The 21,650-nt window shown below is 31.3% G+C and overlaps 1 protein-coding gene across 14 annotated transcripts; it reads right to left on the reverse strand.

The window, feature by feature from the left end:
* Positions 1 to 667: 667 nt before the first annotated feature.
* On the reverse strand, positions 668 to 19,293 carry LOC110649241 (uncharacterized). Of its 14 annotated transcripts, none has more exons than XM_058144859.1 (12): positions 19,044 to 19,281; positions 17,080 to 17,272; positions 15,479 to 16,004; positions 14,961 to 15,111; positions 13,550 to 13,663; positions 9,709 to 10,051; positions 8,859 to 9,110; positions 2,414 to 2,483; positions 2,152 to 2,181; positions 1,804 to 1,964; positions 1,261 to 1,327; positions 668 to 1,137 (listed from the first exon to the last, which is right to left on the reverse strand). In XM_058144859.1, exons 2-12 carry the CDS (start codon positions 17,227 to 17,229, stop codon positions 977 to 979), a joined length of 2,025 nt encoding a protein of 674 aa, XP_058000842.1. In that variant the 5' UTR covers positions 17,230 to 17,272; positions 19,044 to 19,281; the 3' UTR covers positions 668 to 976. The 14 variants fall into 14 exon arrangements, with proteins under 14 accessions (XP_058000842.1, XP_058000834.1, XP_058000845.1 ...); XM_058144851.1 differs by having other exon boundaries at positions 17,080 to 17,264; positions 18,971 to 19,281; XM_058144862.1 differs by having other exon boundaries at positions 13,550 to 13,660; positions 18,971 to 19,281.
* Between the last annotated feature and the right edge of the window lie 2,357 nt (positions 19,294 to 21,650).

The raw sequence follows: 21,650 nt of genomic DNA on the forward strand, positions 1-21,650 counted from the left end.
TTCGGAAACGTATGCAGAAAATGGAAAGAAAAATTTTTAAAAGATCTGTTTAAATGTGTGACTTATTTTTTTTAAGAGCTTTAAGGTTAACAACACCAATCTGTTTGTTGAGGTGTTTAATTTAGTTTATTTTTAATTTTTTAATTTAATTTAATTTAAATTTTCAATTTAAGTTTAATCACACCATTGCACTTATTTATGAAGTTTAATTTACTATTTTTTTTCTTAATTTATTTTAAAAATTTAAATTTAATTTAATTAAAAAATAAAAAATTAAGAAATTAAACTTTTCTTTTTTTAAACTTCAATTAAGAAATTAAAAAATTGTTTAAATTAATTTTTTATTTAAATCAATAAATTTAACTCATTAATTTTAATTTTTAATTTAAATTAAGTTTAAATTAAAACTATTGAAAATGAATTAAATTACACTTTGTATAAGGACTAAATTATATATTTTACCTTTTTTTTAAGTGGTCAAAGTACTGATTTTCATGCACACTTTGTAAAGTGGAATTTTTTTTTTCCTGTACTCTTTTCCCACATTTCTACTTTTCCTCAAGGGTTGTGGGAAACATCGAAATGCCAAAATCTTAAAAACTCTAAAACTCGTCAGTTCTAGGAATTCCAGATTAGCTTCAAAGAAATTCGAGCAAAGTCTATGGTGACAAGAAAGCTTTCATGTTTGGCGCATTAAACAATTTGACCAACATCAGTGCAGCAGCTGAATCACTTGGATTGTTAAATCTGTTCTAATGTTTGCAGTATTTTTTTTAATTAGTCAAAGTATTGTTATACACAAGTATACCATACCACTTTAGGTTAGAATTTTTTTTTTTTTTTCCTTTCTATTCTCTCTTTCCCCAGGTTTCTATTTTAATGGGTTGTGAGAAACATCAAAATGCCAAGATCTTAAAACTCTAAAACTCATACTAATCTTCTATTGCTAGCCAGTTATAGGGATTCCAGATTTGCTTCAAAGAACTTTGAGAGCTTTCATGTTTGGCTCTTTAAGCAATTTGACCAACATCTGTGCAGCAGCTGAATCTCTTGCCTCACGTGGATGGAGATGCAAATCGCCATCACTTGAATACTCGAAGTCTATCCCTTTCACAATTACTTTGGCTTGGAATCCACCTTCAAAGATAACAATCACACTAGCCTTAATTCTAAACTCAATGGTAAGTGGCTAAAATTGCATTAAATAGTTTAACAATCAATTTCGTCATCTTTTTAGCTATCACAGATTGAGTAATTTACCATCTATTGCAGTCACACTGTAAGTCGGTAATATCCAATTGTTTTGATAACATAAATCATCCAATTCCTGCAGAATGAGCATACGAGTTAATTAGCCAACTATAAAATGGCTAAATATATTTCAATCTTATTCTGCAGGAAGAAATCCTTGGACCAAACCAGCAACTCATAAACAAGGTGTAATATTAATTGCGAGCAAGACATTTAACAAAGAATTGTACAGCTTCTAATAGAAGTTCATTAATTTAGGTCTTTTCATTTTTCATATGCTAACAAGGCAAGCTATCATATGCGGTAAACCCACAACTATCAGCTACTCCATGCATTATGCACCAAACTGTCAGGGTGAGGTCTCCTAAGTAAGCATAATATGAAGATGCGAGGAAAGCAACAAAAAATACCATCATGAAAAACATTTGAGCATAGAGAATCAGTTGTGATATTGCTAGACCTGCTTACCATCTGTAGTACTCCAATGGTTGATACAATTTTAGAGTTTTAAGTACAAAAGAAACGGAACTAAATAAAAATGCACAAACTTGCCTGACAAGGATTTTGCGTACTGGGTATACTTTTGATAAATTGAGGTAAGGATTGGTCCTTGCCATGTTGATAAGTTGTATCTTGGCTAAGACTTCTCAAGGACACATCACTACAACCCTCTATAAGGGATTCTATCTTCACGGCCAAATTACCTTCACCACCTATTATTAGATCAGATAGGGAAAATAGCATGCAACTTCAGATTGGGTCTGACAGAAAGGTCGAAAGCTCATGAAAGTAAGGGTACAACTAGTTAAAAAGAAAACTGATGGAACTGTTAAACTGCTGTATGTGTATGATCCATCCAGTAGGTGCATGTAGACAATACACCTATATATATAATTCTACCTATGAGAATTTCTTGCAAAGTGATTGGAGCTAAAATGAAAAACAAAAAGAAAACAAAGACTATCATGAGAAGAAAAATTTTCAAATCATGGAGACATTTCATTCTCTCTCTATGAAATGAATTGTTATATGAAATTATATGAAATTATTATAACCCTTCATAATATGACAAGTTGAAGTCAGTATAATCTCAAGGTTCCAATTCTTATATATATAAAGATAAAGCGTGCATAAAAACGCAAGAATGTAAATAAAACCATACCATTCAAAATTATCTGCATATTTTTATCACACTGAGCAATCTGATCTTGTATATCCCGTAGCTGAAAACACTGCACATACATGCAGAGATTTAACATGCACTGGAAGAAGTTGAACCAAGGACAATATGAAATATGCCACAATTAAAAGAATTACCAAAAAAATAGTGCACACCATCTGCAATACTTTGGAGCTTGAAATTCAATGCATAATCTGAGCATTTAGTTTCTATTCTGAATAATCCCATTTTTCAATTATTCAACTAAAGTATCATATATATATATACATATATGAATTTGTGAGGAGGTTCCAAAAAACTGTCCATGTGCACACATTGGGCTATGACTTACCTACCTGGAGAATGCATTCAATTAAATAAAGTCATGCTAATTACCAACATTGTCAAACTGAGACTGGACCGGATTAACTGGGGACTATACCTAAGGCCAATCTGATTTGGACATAACCACTCTTTTAAACAAGAACAGTTCCTCACCAGAATGAAACAACCAGAGAACTGGTGAACCGAACAGGTCAAGTTCAAGCAGGTAGGGAGGGCAGTTTGCAGCCCATGGTGGTTGCACAATAACCATTTGAATTAGGCACCACACCAAGATGTGACATAGAACTGGTGAACCAGCCTGGTCAGGTTCAAGCATGTAGGGAGGGTAGTTTGCAGCCCATGGGGGTTGAATTTGAGTCGTCTGGTTGTGTTTGAGTACAATAACCATTTGAATTAGGCACCATACCAAGATGTGACATTTTTTTACTGAAAATATGTTTCCATTACAAAATTTATTTTAATTTTTCTTTTTAAATAAATTATCACATATAAAATATAAAATTATTCTAATTTTATTCTTATTAATACAAATAAAATAATTGTGATTTATAACTTTGTTTTAATTATTTCTTCCATTATAAGTTCCATAAAAAAGAAATTATTGAAAGAAAGATACAATATTAATTTCAAATTATAATAAAATTCCTCAAATAATTTATAAAAGTAAATTTATTTTATTAAAATTTTACAAGTATTTTAACAATTTACTTGTAACAACTATTTTAACAATTTACTTGTAAGCTTTAATAAAATCTTCTTTTTTAATATATTTTATTTGTTAGAGAATTCGGATAAACAACAACTAATCCTTCTCCAAACTAGTTGGGATTCGCTATATGGATTATTTGTTGCTATTCAGCTATGTTAGACACAAAGTTCACATCAATATCCAATACTAGAGAACTCGGATATAACTTTACTAAAATTAGGTATTTTTTATAATCTCAATATTAATTTAATTTCATTTCAATTCTAGCTGAGCTTTTGACCCATTACCTTCGATTGGTTCTGTTATAGAAGTCTGTTTCAGTAAGGAAGTCATTTTCAATTAGGAGATTGACTCCTACAGGATAAGATTCCTAATCCATGTAGAAATAGAGTTTTAATCCATATAGAATAGGGGATGATTGTATATATATATATATATATATATATATATATCTGTGTATATATATATCTGTGTATTAACACCTTTGAATATATGAAAAATACCTCAATTACATGGTATCAGAGCATCAGGTCCCCAGTCCTGAAACCCTTTTTTCCCTGAAAATTTCCTCCCATTCCCTGTTCTCTGTCAACGGCAAACTGTAACCTAGGAGGACTCCGTAGGGCCATCAAAATACCTCACAGCCAGTCTTAGAAGGAGACCCAGGTGCCGATCGACCACCCCTAAAAGTCCAGTGACCGAAGCCACTTCTTTGTTTCAGCCCCTATTCCATGCGCCAGCACGTGTCCGTGCGTGTAGTGTTTTCTGGCGACTTCCGATAGCTGAACATCCTTCCCTAGCGTCACCCCGATGAGGTAATTCCAACCCTGCAGGCTTTGTTTGGTTTTGAGGCTACGTTCTAGGCAGTGTTTGAAGATTCTCTTTTCTCGGGTCACTAGATCTATTAATATTCGATAGCTTGGGCTATTTGTGGACTGTGGACAGTTAAGGTGCAATGGCTAAGAGTGAGACCAAGTCTATAATCACTGATGTAGTCCCGGTGATGACTAAAATCACTGAAAACAAACTTAATGGCTTGAATTACTTGGAGTGGAGCAAAACTATTCGGATTTATTTGAGAAGCATTGACAAAGATGATCATCTCATAAAAGATACACCGGATGATGATACTAGGCAAACTTGGTTAACGGAAGATGCCCGTTTGTTCTTACAGCTTCGGAATTCAATTCACAGTGAAGTTATGAGCCTTGTTAATCACTGTGAGTATGTTAAAGAATTGATGAAATATTTAAAATTTTTATACTCTAGCAAAGGCAATATTTCTCGCATATATGATGTTTGCAAAGCATTTTACCGACCCGAAAAACAAGACAAGACTCTTACAGCATATTTTATGGAATTTAAACGTGTTTATGAAGAGCTTAATGTTCTATTACCATGCAACAAGCTCAACGTGAGCAAATGGTTGTTATGAGTTTTCTTGCTGGATTACCCTTAGAATATGAAACTGTTAAATCTCAAATTCTCTCTAGTTCTAAGATTTCCTCTCATCATGATACTTTTACACTCGTCCTTCGTACAGAAAGCACTTATTTTTCACAACCTACTAACGGTGCTCTTATTAGTCGAAATATAAGTGGACAGCAGGGAAATAGAGGAGGATATAGAAAAGGGGTTACTAACCACAGAAACAATCAATATAATGTGGAGGCTAGTTCTAATCAAGACTAGGGAGGAGTCACTTGTTATTATTGCCATGAGCCTGAACACACAAAACGTAACTGTTTGAAACTTCAGAGGAAAAATTAGCGATCCCAGGTGGCAAATATGATAACAGAAAATTCCTCAGTGTCTTCCTCTTCTAAGAAAACTATCTTAGTGTCTGCAAAAGAATTTGCCCAATTCTCTCAGTATCAGGCATCTCTAAAGTCTACTAATTTTTTAATCACTGCTATCGCTGAGTCAGGTAAATCCACTATATGCCTTGTGTCCTCCTCGTCCAAATAGATCATTGATTCTGGTGCTACAGATCATATGACAGATAATTCTGGTCTTTTATCTGATTTTCAGTTTTTACTACTCCTTCCACAGTCACTTTAGCTGATGGATCTATTTCGTGTATCATTTATTCTAGAACTATGAAACCAACCACATCCATATCTTTGTCATCTGTCTTATGTCTACCTAACTTATCTTTTAATTTACTCTTTGTCAGTAAACTCACTCAAAACCTAAATTTTTCTGTTTCCTTTTTTCCTAACCATTGTTTGTTTCATGATTTTACGACGAATAAGATTATTGGTAAAGGGCATGAGTTAGGTGGTCTCTACATCCTTGATAAATATGAACCACGATCTATTGCTTGCTCCAGTACCTTAACTCCTCTTAAAGTTCATTGTAGATTAGGCCATCATTCCTTGTCTACCTTGAAGAAATTATGTCCTCAGATTCAACCTTTGTCAGTACTAGAATGTGAGTCATGTCAGTTTGCTAAGCATCATCGTTTACCTTCTGTGCCTAGAGTCAATAAACGGGCTTTGTCCCCTTTTGAATTAGTTCATTTTGATATTTGGGGTCCATGTTCTATTACTTCTAAACTTGGATTTAGATATTTTGTTACTTTTGTAGATGATTACTCTCATATTACATAGTTATATTTAATGAAGAATCGTTCTGAGTTATTTTCTATCTTTAATGCTTTTTGTGTTCAAATTAAAACTCAGTTTAATAGTTTTGTACGTATGCTAAGAAGTGATAATACTAAATAATATTATTCTGAGCACTTTCAGAACTATATGACTCAGAATGGTATTCTTCACCAGTCTTCTTGTGTTGATACACCATCTCAAAATGGTGTTGCTAAGAGAAAAAATCGACATCTTTTTGAGGTAGCTATGGCATTTCTTTTCCAAATGAAGGTACCTAAACATTTTTGAGCTGATGCAGTTTCTATAGCATGTTTTTAACCAATCGCATGCCATCTTCTGTCCTTGATAGGGACATTCTTTATACTATTTTATTTCCATCTAAATCATTGTTTCCTGTTGAACCCCGGATTTTTGGTTGCACTTGTTTTGTGTGAGATGTTCGTCCACAGGTTTCTAAACTGGATCCAAAGTCTCTTAAGTGTGTTTTCCTTGGATACTCGCGGCTCCAAAAAGGATACATGTATTTTTCTCCAACTCTTAATCGTTACATTATTTCTGCTGATGTTACATTTTGAGTCTACTCCATTATTTCCTCAAAACATCTGTGTATGAGAATCAGGGAGAGAATGATGACCTTTTAGTTTACACTGTTAAACAAAATCTTCATCCTCCTCCTCCTCCTGCTCCTTCTGTCCCTGTCCCTGTCTCTATCAGACCTCCTGTTGTTCATGTTTATTCAAGGAGATTGCAAACTTCAGACTCAGATCCTCCACCACCTTCGTCATTGGAAGATCCAGTTACTACTACTGATCATGATCCTACTTTAGATCTTCCCATTGCTCTTCACAAAGGTACACAGCATGAACTTACCCTATTTCTTCTTTTGTTTCTTATAATCATTTGTCTTCTTCTTCTTGATGTTTTGTCACCTCTTTAGATTCTATAAAAATCCGTAAAACAGTCATTGAGGCATTATCTCATTCTAGTTGGTGTACTGCTATGAAAGAGGAAATAGAGGCCTTAGATACAAATGATACACGGAAACTGGTGCCTTTGCCCACTACAAAGAAAGCAGTTGGATGCACATGGGTTTTTTCAGTAAAGACGAATTCTGATGGTTCTATAGCCAGATTGAAAGCACGCATTGTAACCAAAGGATATGCTCAAACATATGGGGTGGATTATTCTGATACTTTTTCTCCTGTAGCTAAACTAACTTCAGTTCGATTGTTCATCTCCCTAGCAGCTACATATGATTGGCCTTTGCACCAATTAGATATAAAGAATGTCTTTCTTCATGGTGATCTTTAGGAGAAGGCATGTATAAAGCAACCACTAGGGTTTGTTGCTCAGGGAGAGTTGGGTAAAGTTGCAAACTTCGAAAGTCTTTTTATGGCTTAAAACAAAGTCCTCAGGCTTAGTTTGAGAGATTCAGTGAAGTAGTACAAGATTTTGGTATGGGAAAAAGTAAGTGCGATCATTCGGTGTTTTATAGGCAATCTAAGGCTGACCTCATTTTACTGGTAGTGTATGTTGATGATATTGTTATCACTGTGAGTGATTCTGCATGTATTTCGTCTCTTAAACATTTCCTTCAAACCCAGTTTCAAACAAAAGATTTAGGCCCACTCAAATATTTCTTGGGTATTGAAGTTATGAGAAGTAAGAAAGATATCTTCTTGTCTCAGCGGAAGCATGTTCTTGATCTACTGACAGGAACAGGAAAATTAGGTGCTAAGCCTTGCAATATACCAATGATCCCAAATCTCCAACTTGGAGCAGAGGATGGTAAACTATTTGAAGATCCAGAAAAATACAGGAGGTTGGTAGGTAAATTGAATTACCTTACAATAACTCATCCTGATATTGCATACTCAGTCAATGTGGTAAGTCAATTTGTCTTCTCCAACTATTGCTCATTGGGAAGCTTTGGGATAAATTTTGTGTTATTTGAAGGGAGCTCCAGAGCGAGGCTTATTATATAGTAATCATGGACATTTGAATGTTGAATACTTTTCAGATACAGACTGGTCAAGTTTTAAGGCTGATAGAAGATCAACGACCGGATATTGTGTTTTTGTTGAAGGTAATTTGGTGACATGGAGAAGAAACAGAGCGTAGCCTCGCAATCTAGTGCTAAATCGGAATACAGAGCTATGACACAATCAGTGTGTGAAATAGTGTGGATACTTCAATTATTAGATGATATTGGCCTTAAGACCTTTTTGCCTTCGCAGTTATGGTGTGATAATCAAGCTGCTCTCCATATTGCTTCTAATCATGTGTTCCATGAACGGACCAAGCATATTGAAATTAATTGTCATTTTGTTCGGGAAAAGCTTCAACAAGGGATTATCTCAACACAACACATCAAAACTAGAGAGCAATTAGGAGATTTGTTTACAAAAGCTCTAAGTGGAGCCCAGGTTGACTACATCTGTAACAAGTTAAGCATGATTAACATCTATGCTTCAACTTGAGGGGGAGTGTTGTAGAAGTCTGTTTCAATAAGGAAGTCTTTTTCAATTAGGAGATTGACTCCTATAGGATAAGATTCCTAATCCATGTAGAAATAGAGTTTTAATCCATATAGAATTCGGGAAGATTGTATACATATATATATCTGTGTATTAACCCCTTTGAATATATGAAAAATACCTCAATTACAGGTTCAAAAACTGGACAAAGTCTAAAAGCAATGCTAATTACCCATCCAATGTGCATGTTGCAATAATTTAAAAATATGCAATTGACAACTATCAATTAAGGGGGAGAAACATCATACCAATTTAGCTCTTTTACTTAAAATAACTCTCAAAGCAGCTTGTGACAGTTCCTGATCTCTTGAAGCTATGATGGTATGCATTTTGTCAAGATCATTGGAATTTGACTGATGTTTGACAAGTCCACTGTCATTTATTGGCATCCCATCTTGATCTGAAGAGATATTGTTACATTTTCTGTCTCCAACCACAACAGTTCCAGTTCCATCTCCACATTCAGTAAGTCTCTGCCTCTTCAAGGAGTCAGCCGTAGCCTACATACCCAGTGGTAGCTTGCATAATAATTAAGCATGAAAACTTAGAAATAAGTACTAAAAAGCTTGTTAAGATTAACAACTTAGAATGACACTCGTTCCATGGACATATAATATAAAGCTATACATACACACAAACAAACACACGTGTGTGTGTGTGTGTGTGTGTGTGTGTGTGTGTGTGTGTGTGTGTGTGTGTGTGTGTGTGTGTGTGTGTGTATAGCATTGATAGCTATAACTAGAAACAACTGGCTTTCATAGCTATAAGTAGAAAAAGAGAAGTATACATGATACCAAATTGCAATGGGAGCAGGTGTACAACAAGAAAATAACAAACTTTTCTTTTTCTCATTTCATTTTCTTCCTAACAATGGAACACACAACATGCATAGATCAATATATCGATAATCACCATCATAAAAGCCAAGCGACATCAAAACATAAAGAAGTTTGGTGAAGGGCAATTAAGTCATCTAACATCAATTTTGATAAGCACTTGGTAACTCTACAACAAATTAACAGGAATTATGTATCTACATGTCCAGAATTACAAGAATGATAAAAATGGCATTGGATATGTAAGATAAGGAAAACTAACCCCATCAGTCAAGCCATGTAAACATCCATCTATAGAAGTTGTCATTTTCTGGTAGTTGTCATGTGGAACTTTACTAGAAACATCTGAGCCTCTCTCCTTGGTTTGGGTGTGAATCACAAAAGAGTTATCCACCTCCATATTGCATAGTCCATCATCAAGCAACTCAATCACACGAGACCCATCATCCTCATTCTGCTTTGTTGATCCAGAGCCTGTCTTGCTGCCTAGTTCCTCCTTTTCAGGAACTTCTGACTCGCAAGGTTTTTTAAACTTTTTGGAACTGTTTACATTTATGGTTTTGGATCCTACTCTTTGCACTTGTGAACTATTGGGAAGCATTTCCCTGTTGAAAAAGGCAAATTTGAGACAACATATTGTGTCACCCCTATATCATAAATGATAAGTACAGATATATGTGTGTACCCAAAAAAAAAAGATATCAACAGCATTAGATATCCTAAGTGATCCAAAGAATTCAAGGGCAAACCCACACAAGAAGGTCGACAATTGCTGTCCTTGGTTTACTGGCATTATTAATGATGCTAGTACCATGAGATTCATGAGAAAAATATTTGCTCTGAACCCAAGAATCAAACTGTGGTCAACAAAATGGTATGCGCACCCCCTCCCAACTCTTACAGTTTTATTTTGAGATTTTAGTTTTCCATTTGATTTTGTATGGAAGTGGTTTATTCTGAGGTTTTTGCCAACAATACATGATCATTCGCATCACAAGCACATCAAATCGTTGCTACTCATGTTCCTCATTCATCTCAGGTTGATTTAGATGGTACACAAGATTATAATAATTTCACAAGAAGACATAACTGAGATGTCCAAAAAAAAAAAAAGTAGCACTCCTAAAACTAGGCCACTTGAACTGAAGCTATATTGTGCTGTGACAACTTCATTTATTCATCAATAATATAGATTGCATCTCAGGCCATACACCAGCTGTACCAAGAAAGGTGATCTAACCCTTTTTAATCCATGCATTGCATTCACCTAAGATAATATCCACATGCAATCCCCCACCTCCTGTCACCCAGAACAACCCATAATGGGGTGTAGAGTGTAGAAAATATCCACACGCAAGTACCCCCTAGTGAAAAAAAAAAAAAAAAAAAAAAAAAAAAAAAAAAAAAAAAACCCTTATGATTTATAAAGAATAATCATAGTGTGTTGAAATTGCCCCATTGGGTTTATGTGAAAATGGGGTCACAAAATGTTCAAAATGGGAATTTTAAAAAAATAAAAGTGGGGTAATTAATATAATATAAGTACTCGAATGGAATTAGAAACTTCAATGCAAAAAATAAAAATAAGGCTAAACATAATTTTGAATGGTTAATGCTTTTTACAAAGCCTATTCCCTTTTCCCTTTTTTTTTTTTTGTTTTTGAATAACACAAAGGTTATTTGTTTTTATTTTTAATTAAATTAATTAATTGATTTGATTTTAATGTCCTCATCATGGTTTCAAATAACGGTCATTCATTTACAAGTTTTTGAAGAACTGATATATATAAGCAAATTTTGAATTACAGGTGTAACAGCCGTTACCACCATTACGTAAAAGCAACGGCCATTATTTACCGTTAAATAACAGTAATGGCCGTTACCACAAATATGCATTTGCCACAAATCACATGCAATCGGTTTTTTTTTCTTTTCTTTTCATTGTCTAGTCGCTCTACCCTAGCCTTCCAAAACAGCTATTTCTTTCATATTTTCTCAAAATTTCACCCAAAAATTTGTCCGTCCTTCGACAAATTCTCTCCCTCCTTATTTTCTAAGTTAAGATCACCATTAAATACCTCTATTCTCCAAAGCTACTTCTTGCAAAAGGTGAGTTATTTGCTATTTCTTTTCATTATGTACTTTTTTTGGCATATTTGTTGAAAAAAATTATTATTCATGCTAGATTTGTTGTTAAATTTATAGTCTAAAAGATTAGTTTGCCCAAAATAAGGTTAGTTTTCTACTATATCTACATAATTATTTCAGCTATAAATTGTTTAATTCTAATGATGTCTAAAAATGTTTAATTCTAATGATGTCTAAAAATGCTTAATGTCTTTATTTGATATACTTGTACTTATTATATAGTTGTCTATCTTAGTTTTACTTGTATCTATCAATATCTAGTCATTTTATGAACTTCACAAATTTTTCAAAAAAATTTGCATTGCACTAGGTTGTTATGTTACGTTACGGCCGTTACAAGCCTGTTTCAGTTACCTGAGACCGTGATTTAAAACCATGGTCCTCAATGATTGGAATTCAACCTTTAGCCTATTGAACAAAACCAAATAGTTTGTTTTACTATATCGTTGAATTGTACCCTAATAGGCTAACATTTTTTGGCTCTAAACAAATAAACTTTATGTAGGAGAAAGCATTCGGTCGGTTCGACTCCGAACCAAAACGATTACGAAAAACCAAAGAACCGAATCACTAATAAATGTGGACTGAACCAAACCGAACTTTAAAGAATAACTAAACCAAACCGAACCGACAAACAGCAGTTCGGTTCGATTCGATTCCTAAAAACCAAAATTAAAAAAAAAACATAAAAATCAATTCACATTGAAGTAAATATCAAGCTTCCATCCAAAATCTTTAAAACCCACATTACAATGTGCAACAAGAAATCCTAGATTTCAATATGCAATAACAAATCGCAGAGCAAAACCGCACATTGACAAATTGCCAAATCCAACCATGGAATAAAACAAATCGAAACCCAATCATAAAATACAAAATGTAAGAACAAATCAAAGTTACGATCAATCAAAACCCAGAATGCAGGAGCAAAACCCAAATGAGGCAACAAGAAGTCAATGAATTGGAAGTCGAAAAGTTGGACATGCAGCGGTGAGGTAACTGCCAAATTGAGAACATCAACATGAGAGTGAGGAGTTACTGCCTTCATCTTGTAGTCCCTTGCTTCCATCTTTTCAAGCAGTAAAAATCCAAGTTGAATAGAAAAGGAATCGAAGAAGAAAAATGGGCATGGCAGAATGGTGTGAGGGGACTGGGCAGTGGAGTGGGCACCTTTTCAGCATGAGGGGACCAGGCACTACTCCCCAGATAAAAAAGAAGATGAATTGAAGAAGAATAAGAAGAAGAAGAAGAAGGAGGAGGAGGTTGGGTTGGGTGGCTGCAGTTAAGTGGCATAAAAAATAAGGTTAATGTTTAATATGTGATATATGTAGCCTAGATAAAAACGATATCACTTTAGTATTGGGTGAAAATCAGTTAGGTTCACTTTTTTTTATTTTTCACTGAATTAACCGAACCAAACTAAACTAAAAAACCAAAAATATTAAAAATTCATAACCAAACTCCACCTAAAGAACTCAAAAACCAAGACGATTGAACCTAATTGGCTCAATAATCGGTTCGGTTTTTCGGTTCAAACTGAATACTGCTCATGCCTACTTTTATGTATGTGAGTCTAGAAATGGAATGGGGGAGGGCTGAATTGGGAATTAGAGTACATGGCAGGTGAAGCTAGTGGGTAGATCCACTTAAAATATTTTTATAATTATTAAAAATACATTCTTATATATTATTATCAAAAGATACAAACAGATAAATTTTTAGATCATCTTAGTGAATATTTGAAGGGAAAAAAATCAAGAAATAAATGTTATATTTCCATATATAAACAAGTTTCCAAATATTCTATAAGTCAAGAACATAGCATAAAATTTTTACAGTTAGCGTATACCAGCCCCACTAACTTTGGCCAGACAAGATGATAACAAAAAACCTCTTAATGCTAAAATCGCAGGCTTCCAATAGCAAGCAAACAATAATTTATATAAAAAATTTACCTGGCAAGCCAGTCAGATAGAATCTCAGCATAAGGAAGTAAATGGAAGTACTCAACAACTTTGGTGTGCATCCATTGGCTAGAACTCCTTACAAACAAAGGGCCCTGCAAGCTACTTACAGTAGAGACAAATTGTTTTCTCAGAAGATTTAAATTTTTTTTTTCAAATTATTCAGCCTGTTCAAGTGCAATGCAAGTCAGAAAACCCAATTCAAAAACACAACTAAGCCTTAGAAACACAATTCAACAGAAGTCAAATAATATCCTGTCTCTTGTTGGAAGCAGCACAACTAGTGATTGAAGACCGAACTTCGATTGTCAAAATCTCATTCCCAAATTAGATGAAATCAGTAAATATTCTCCTCCCCCTCCTTTCTATTCGATTTAGGGCCACAAAGCATAATAAACGGTGAATCATCTGGAAAATTTCACCATATTACATAATCAGGCATTATTTGAAACCAACGCGGTAATCAATTAACCATAGTAGCTTCTAAAGTTAATAACATGAGTGAAAAAGATGTAACCCAATATAATTCTTTCTGAGGTCAACATCCAACTACCATCATCATTTTCCCCCACACCTTTGCATTCAATATTTAGATCTGTGAGATAACGATTAAAAAAATAATAATAATCATGATGCCTGCGGCAGCAAAAGTTGACCTGAACAAAAACAGGTTCTGCTCGCACATAAGTACCATGTCAATTCGTAACTGCGTCTATTATTCATCTTTCTAAGGATGGATTAAGATCCAACACACTAATGTTTAAAATAAAGATTTGCAAAGAATAAAAAAGTCAAGGAATTCAAAGAAATTTGGATTTAGAGTGGAAAAAGAAAAACGGAAGTCAGAAACCTTGCAGAACCTTTTTCTTCAAGCCAATACCCAATAGTAAAGCAACCTCACTATCACACCAATCAGTATTAGAAAATGCTAGGCTTGCATATCAGTTCTGTATCTGCATAAGAGCAATTTACAGATATTGTGCACAATTTTCTATTTATATAATTAAACAAATTATAGAAAAATACATTATAGTTATCGTGTGTGCATAGACTTGCATATAATTTTATGATAAAAACGTCCAGCACATAGTCCATATCTAAGTTGAAGGTGTTTAGCAGAAGGTGTTTAGCAGATGCCTCTCAGAAAATTAAATTTAATACATGTGTGCACACAAACTGAGACACATTTATATAGTTGAAATGCTTGCTCTGAATCTAACAGGGTGTGCTTTACTCATTATCACATGCAATACTGCACCCAAGCAAAGAAAAAAATCAAAACATCCAAACTACAAGTCAAAATGCAACCCATACTCTAACCAGAAACCGATGTTGAGAGCATTGCTAAGGAAAAAGCAAAGAAATTAAGAAAGTGAAAGGTAAGGCTGTGCTATAACCAAACCTATTAATAGCATCTTCAATGGGAATTTGGATAATATGATTGTTGTTTGGTAGAGTGCACTGCATTATATAAAAGCACGCAGCTGCCTTTTCTTTACTCATAGAATAAACAACATGTTTCTCCAAAATCATAAGGTCTCTCTCATTAATGCCTGTTCCACATACAAGGATCATTTTCAATTATCAATTCACCTTAAAGATTCATAATAATAATAATAATAATAATAATAATAATAATAATAATAATAATAATAATAATAATAATAATAATAGTGATTTAAGTAAACACACTAATTTGGGTTAGAGGCTACAGAAGGATATAGCCATTAAACTAATCATTTACATAGATTAACTTATTTAATTTGAAATGGGAGCCTAAGTAACAAGCTAACAGCAGGATACAGCCACTAAAGTCATCCTCTGCACATATATTGATAGTTTAAATTAGTTCGATAAAGAGCATATGAAGTGATCAACATAAGCAAGTACTATTGAAAGCTAAATTGTTTGATCAATAACCTGTTGCTTCCTTGACAGCTGAAAATGCAAGTTGCTTATGAACTGCTTCATTAGCATCCGACTCATTTCTGAATGGTTTTCTAATAAATCTTGTCTTTTTGTTCACTTGATTTGAATCCATGCTACCATTTAAATTGTTATTAGGAAGTTCCAAGTCTTGCTCAATCATCGACCAAACTCCTTCAGTGATGGAACCAAATTGCAGCAAGCAATTCTCCTTTCTCAAATCTATTAGAAAAACAACAACCTTGGAAATTGGCCATCCCTCTGTACTTGGGGCAGTTCTGGATGCATCTAATCTTGTAGCTATATCACATGCATCCATAATCTTTTTCTCAGTTAGTGAAAGCTGTTTTTCCATGTCATCCAGCTCGGTATCATCAGATAATTGCATTAACTTCATATGAACTAATAAAGTAGGTCTTAAAATTACAGCCAACTTGCAGAAGTTCTCAAATCCTAGAAATTCTAGATGTGTATGCTGCTTCCTGTAGTAATAGTTGTAAAGTAACACAACTGCGTGGATCTGAAGGAAATCAATTGCAATAGCAAAAAGAGCAGTTAAAAGAGTGAACACTAAACCAAATGTCTCCAAAGGAGCAGTACCGAATGGTGATATTTAAATATGAGTGCATATAGACCTCCAGCCAAATGAAAGTATGAAAATGGAAAACAAAAATGAGGAAGTACACTAAAAAAAAAGGTATCTATCCATTTTAACTCTCTTATAATACAGATATCGCTAATATTTTATTAGTCATAAAAATCAGTCAGAATATTTTGTGTATTTTTACTTAATATTGCTTTATGTACTATGATACTAAGTATGCTGATTGATGAGATAAGTAAAGCAGAAAGGGGGATTGTACATTTCCTACATTCAATGTGACATAGGATATGCAGAATATGAATTATTGGTACATGGAACAGGATCGGGGAACTTCACTTGATGCAGAGTTTGTTATATCGATATTAGGCTTCTTTGGAGTATTATATCATGTGGAAAATGAATGGCAAAAGTCTAACTGGCCCTCAAAACTATTCCACTTGACCAGGTTAATTTAAGTGAAGTTATCGTGCTTATTTAAAAAGACGGATGAGCCAAAGTCCAATTAGCCAATACAGTATTGTTTCGATAACAATTTCTTCTCAGTGAGGAAGACCAACTTAAGAAACTTATTTGTCTTTTTTTTTCCTGTCCGCCAGAACAGTATCTAAAAGTTCGTAGTAAAAGAAAGAACCATAAACAAGAATGGACACTTAGATATTTAACAACCACTTACATGAAATCCTATATTTATGGAAAACTTCACCAAAAAATAAAAAGCAACAGAAAATACATTCAGAGCCTCCACCAATAATAACAACCGCGCTCTATATGAGCTGATAAAAAAAAAAAGAGACAAAAACAACTCCCAAGTGATTCATCAGTGAAATATATATAAGTAGCAATAGATGTTACTTTAATAGTTCACTAATTGTTGACATTATAAAATATACCTTTTCAAGGATAAAAACTTCAACTAAAAACTTAAAACGAAAAATTTTTGGCAGCAGTCACATGATTTTGGAAAGAGTCAAAGGCAGCAAGTAAATGAGACCTGTTTTGCAACAAATTCCTGATCAAATTGTGATGGAGAACCTCTTGCAGAAGACTTTGAAGGTAGTTTTGGATCAACAAGGTACCCTAACAATGTATTAAGAGCATCCTCAGTTGGACAGGGATCTGCTGAATCCATGACCCCTGACATAATTCCAAGCAGGACAAGCCCTCCAATTGTTATATCTACAATGCTGAAGAAACCACACACTCAGGGCTCAGCTCCTAGAGTTTACCAAAAAATAAAAGCTTTTAAAAAACAAAGAAAACAGTCCATATAATAGCTCAACAGAAATTTTCACCAACACAAAATTCCCTCCACCACCATCTCCCCCCCCCCCCCCAATGTGGTAAATATACTAACTAGTAACTACATGTTGCTTTGTCAATTCCCAGCAGAAATTCATCATAAATATCAGGTCATTAACAAATTTCCTATTTTTAAAGATAAAATCATATACCTGAGACCAATTTTCTCTAAAGAAAAGAATGTTGTAGTAAATAAAACGAAAATCCAAAGTTAGTTTAATTATTAGTTCAATTATCTGAGACCAGAAAAGAACAATGCTAGACTCAACCTCATTCAACAATTATTCCAGCTTCATTACAATGGCTATCTATTTTTTCTCCCTTCCTTTAATTTTTCTTTTTTAGATCTTGTTGAGAAACAAATACAGAATCAAATACAAAACGCTGAGGTAGTTTCTTTTCTGCTCCATTTTAAGAAAAAAATTTGCACAAGAAACTTAATTGACAATTGCTATTCAATTGACTAGATGGCCAAAAAATCTAAGCATTTGGAAGTTTTTCCATTTTAACTGACCCTTTCAATTTTTTAGCCTAATGGTAATGATTTTGGCCAATTTAATGAGGAAGAAAGGAAATACATTTGAAAAGCTTTCGCTATTTCCATTATATATATATATATATATATATATATATATATATATATATATATATATATATATATATATATATATATATATTACTTCTTTCCAATGCTTTTAAATATAAATTTTTAATTTTGATAAGAAAATTATTGTAATTTTTAATAATAGATAAATAAAAATAGTAATTATTTTAGAAAGAAAAATAAAAAATAATAGTTTGTATTATCAACTTTGATATATATATTACTTCTTTCCAATGCTTTTAAATATAAATTTTTAATTTTGATAAGAAAATTATTGTAATTTTTAATAATAGATAAATAAAAATAGTAATTATTTTAGAAAGAAAAATAAAAACTAATAGTTTGTATTATCAACTTTGGCAAGAAGCAGAAATCATTTTCATTTGCCTACTAAAATAGATATGCGAGCTTTAAACATACATACCAGTTCTCAATCACTAACCACTATATTAGCCAAAAACTTCAGCAATATCATATGGTTAGACTCAATATGATAAAGGATTGGCTAAATTGAAAATACATTAAAAGGTTTGGATTCTTTTGGCCATTTAGCTAGGAAGATTAATCAATTATACATGTAAATTTTTTTTAATTAAAGAAAGGATTAAAATTTTCCTTTGTCATCGCAAATGCACAATACAATCAGCATAAAATACCAAATTTAAGGATTTGGGATTGTATAATCTCACTTACACAACACCCCTCCCCCAGCCCAAAACCATAAACAACTGACCTATCAAAGAACGAGCGAAAAAAAAATAACAAAATGAGGGGGAAAAAAATCATATGTCTGCCTATTACCATTACAAATTCAGCACAAGATCAGAAAAAAAAAAAAAAAAAAAAAAAAAAAAAAAGACTTGAAAGACAATGACAGAATTTAAGCTTCATAATAAAACCCTAAACCCCAAATACAGGGTTATAGGACAAGAAAATAGCAATTTTCTTTTTTTTTTTGGAAGGAAAATCAGGGTCTTACATATTTAACAAAACCCACTTAAACAAGGAGAGCAATCAAGAAATTAATGATCCATAGAGACGAGAGAGCGAACTCAAATGGAAAAGAACAAGAGCCTTCTCCTACAAAACTCTCTCCATTTGAAGAAAGAAGGCGACGCTGAGGGCCTTTAGGCAGAGGAGGGAAAGAGCAAAAACGCTGTGTGTATGTGTGTGTGTGTCAGTGTGTCAGTGTGTGTATTAAAAGAAAGCGCCAGGGCCTCCACCGTCCGTTATGCCGCGCACTGTAGACTGGAGACTGGAGAATTACCCATTGAACCCGAACTTTTACCCTTAGTTTGTATCAGGTAAATGAATAGAAAAAATTGAGAATATATATATATATATTATTTGGATAAGTCATTAGATTAAGAGAAATATTAAATTTTTTAAAAAATAAAAAAATAATTATCAATTTTTTTTAATGTCTAAAAGTATAAAAATAAATAATTATTTTATCCATATGTTACGTGATTTATTTATTTTTTATTTTAATATTATAATTTAATATTTATTTTTATATTTAAAATTATATTATAAAACTTTGTTAATGATGAAATCATTAGCTAATTATGTTAAAAATAATTTAAATTTATATTAAAATGAGTAATCATATGTTAATCAAAATTAAGTTAATTTTTTATTTTTTAAATAATTATTAATTTTTTCGTTAAATATTCATTCATAATAATGTAATAATATAATTTAAATATTAGTTCATAAGAATGTAATAGTATAATATTTTACAATAGCAAATATAATAATAAATATAATTACAATAAAATTTTAATAATAATAATAATAATAATAAGTACCGTAATTACTAGGAAAGTCATTTTTAAAGCTTTTTCATAAACACCATGACTCAGTTAAATGGCTTAATTATATAAGCTATTCTTTTTGTCTTAGTTTTCACATTAAGTATAGAGATTTTAATATAAATAATACTTTTATTTTTTAAGGAAATGAAATTTTTTTTTATTCTTTTTCTTTCTTTCTTTTTACTCTCACTTTTCTTTGTTTAATATTCAAATAAAAAAAATAAAAAATTATATATTTTTTTTCTTTTATTTTCTCTCCATTTTAATATATAAAAACCACCTTAAACTTAAAGTAATATAGGAATTCATTTTTTTTTAATTTAACTATTATTAAGGCTCCATTGATTTTGTGCAAAATAACTTGTATATAATAAATATTTTTCATAAAAAAATATTTTTTAAAAAGATATTTTTTTAAAAAAAGTTTTTCGTTATTTGATTGTAATGTTAAATTAATAATATGTGTTTATATATGTATTAAAAATGAAAAATAATTTTATTTTTTAAAAAGAGAAAATTATTTTTTAAAAAAATATTTTAATTAATATTTTTTATTGACTTTTTTTTTTGAATACCTTAAATACTAAAAAATATGAAAAATATTTTTTTTCATAAAATAAACGGAGTCTAAATTAAAATTAATTATTTTGGCACTTATATGAAAATTTTAAATTTTTAAGATTTAAAATTTTTCTCTATAATATTTTGATTAAGATTGAAATATGATGTAATTTAAATTTTTTTAACAATAAAATTGTCTAATTTTGAAATAATAAAATTGAGAATATATATATATATATATATGTAACGTGGTACTGGACCATTGTTTAGAATTGTTATTTATCCTTCTAGAAATTTTTAAGTTTTTTTTTTTACATTTTCATTGGTTAATTAATATATTTTCAATTTTAAAAATTGATATTTTTATATAATTATTAACTATAATATTGAAAATATAACTATATTAATTTTATTTATTGTATATTACTATTTTTTTTTATTTTGTGACCAATTAATATATTTTTAAAGTCAAAAATTAATAATTTTATATAATTATTAATTATGACATTGAAAATATAACAATATTAATTATATTCATTGTATATATTTTCTTATTTTCTAATTTTTAATATTTAAAATTTTAATAGAAATTTAAGTTTATTCTCCATTTTTCTACATTTTGATTGGATTAATTAATATATTTTATAATATTATTTAGTTAATAAAATTTTTAACATAAAAAATATGTATTTGCATATATGTTTACTTGTTATTAATTTTATAGAAAATTGATTTTTTTAGATACCTATTTTTTTAGTATTGAACTATTTTTAAAAAATAATAATTAAATCTTTTATACCATGCTTATGTATAATTATTAGTAAAACATTGTATGGCATACATAAAGTATTAATAGCAAATATATATATATATATATATATATATATTTAATAATAAAAATAAATATGAATATGTATAACATAAAATATATTAGATTAATTAGTAAAAAATATATAACCACATGTATAGATTTTCAATAAAAAAAAAAATACAACCACATATAAACAGAAGATAATATTTTAATATCAATTAAATATGAACTATTGATGATCAATATATCTCAATAAAATTTAAGTTAATAATAATGCTTTTGTTTGATTATGTCCAGTTTAATTAAGAAAGTCCTAATTAAAATATTTTTAATTGAAAATTAATATTTATTTATAATTAATGATAACTTGAAAAATATAATTGTATTGATAATATCATTAAATATTGAAAGTTTATTGTATATGATATTTTTCTATTTTTTAATTTTTAATGTTGAAAATATTAATTATT

Source organism: Hevea brasiliensis, chromosome 1, assembly GCF_030052815.1.
Source record: "Hevea brasiliensis isolate MT/VB/25A 57/8 chromosome 1, ASM3005281v1, whole genome shotgun sequence".
In the NCBI taxonomy this organism is placed as follows: Eukaryota; Viridiplantae; Streptophyta; class Magnoliopsida; order Malpighiales; family Euphorbiaceae; genus Hevea; species Hevea brasiliensis.

What these genes read in the sequence shown, in the direction of transcription:
- LOC110649241 (XM_058144859.1), bottom strand. Translation starts at nt 17,229, where the DNA reads ATGTCAGGGGTCATGGATTCAGCAGATCCCTGTCCAACTGAGGATGCT. An exon ending in CTATCTGACTGGCTTGCCAG is followed by an intron (nt 10,052 to 13,549) that starts GTAAATTTTTTA and finishes CTTTTTCAACAG; the next exon opens with GGAAATGCTTCCCAATAGTT. An exon ending in GTACGCAAAATCCTTGTCAG is followed by an intron (nt 1,328 to 1,803) that starts GCAAGTTTGTGC and finishes CTCATTCTGCAG; the next exon opens with GAATTGGATGATTTATGTTA.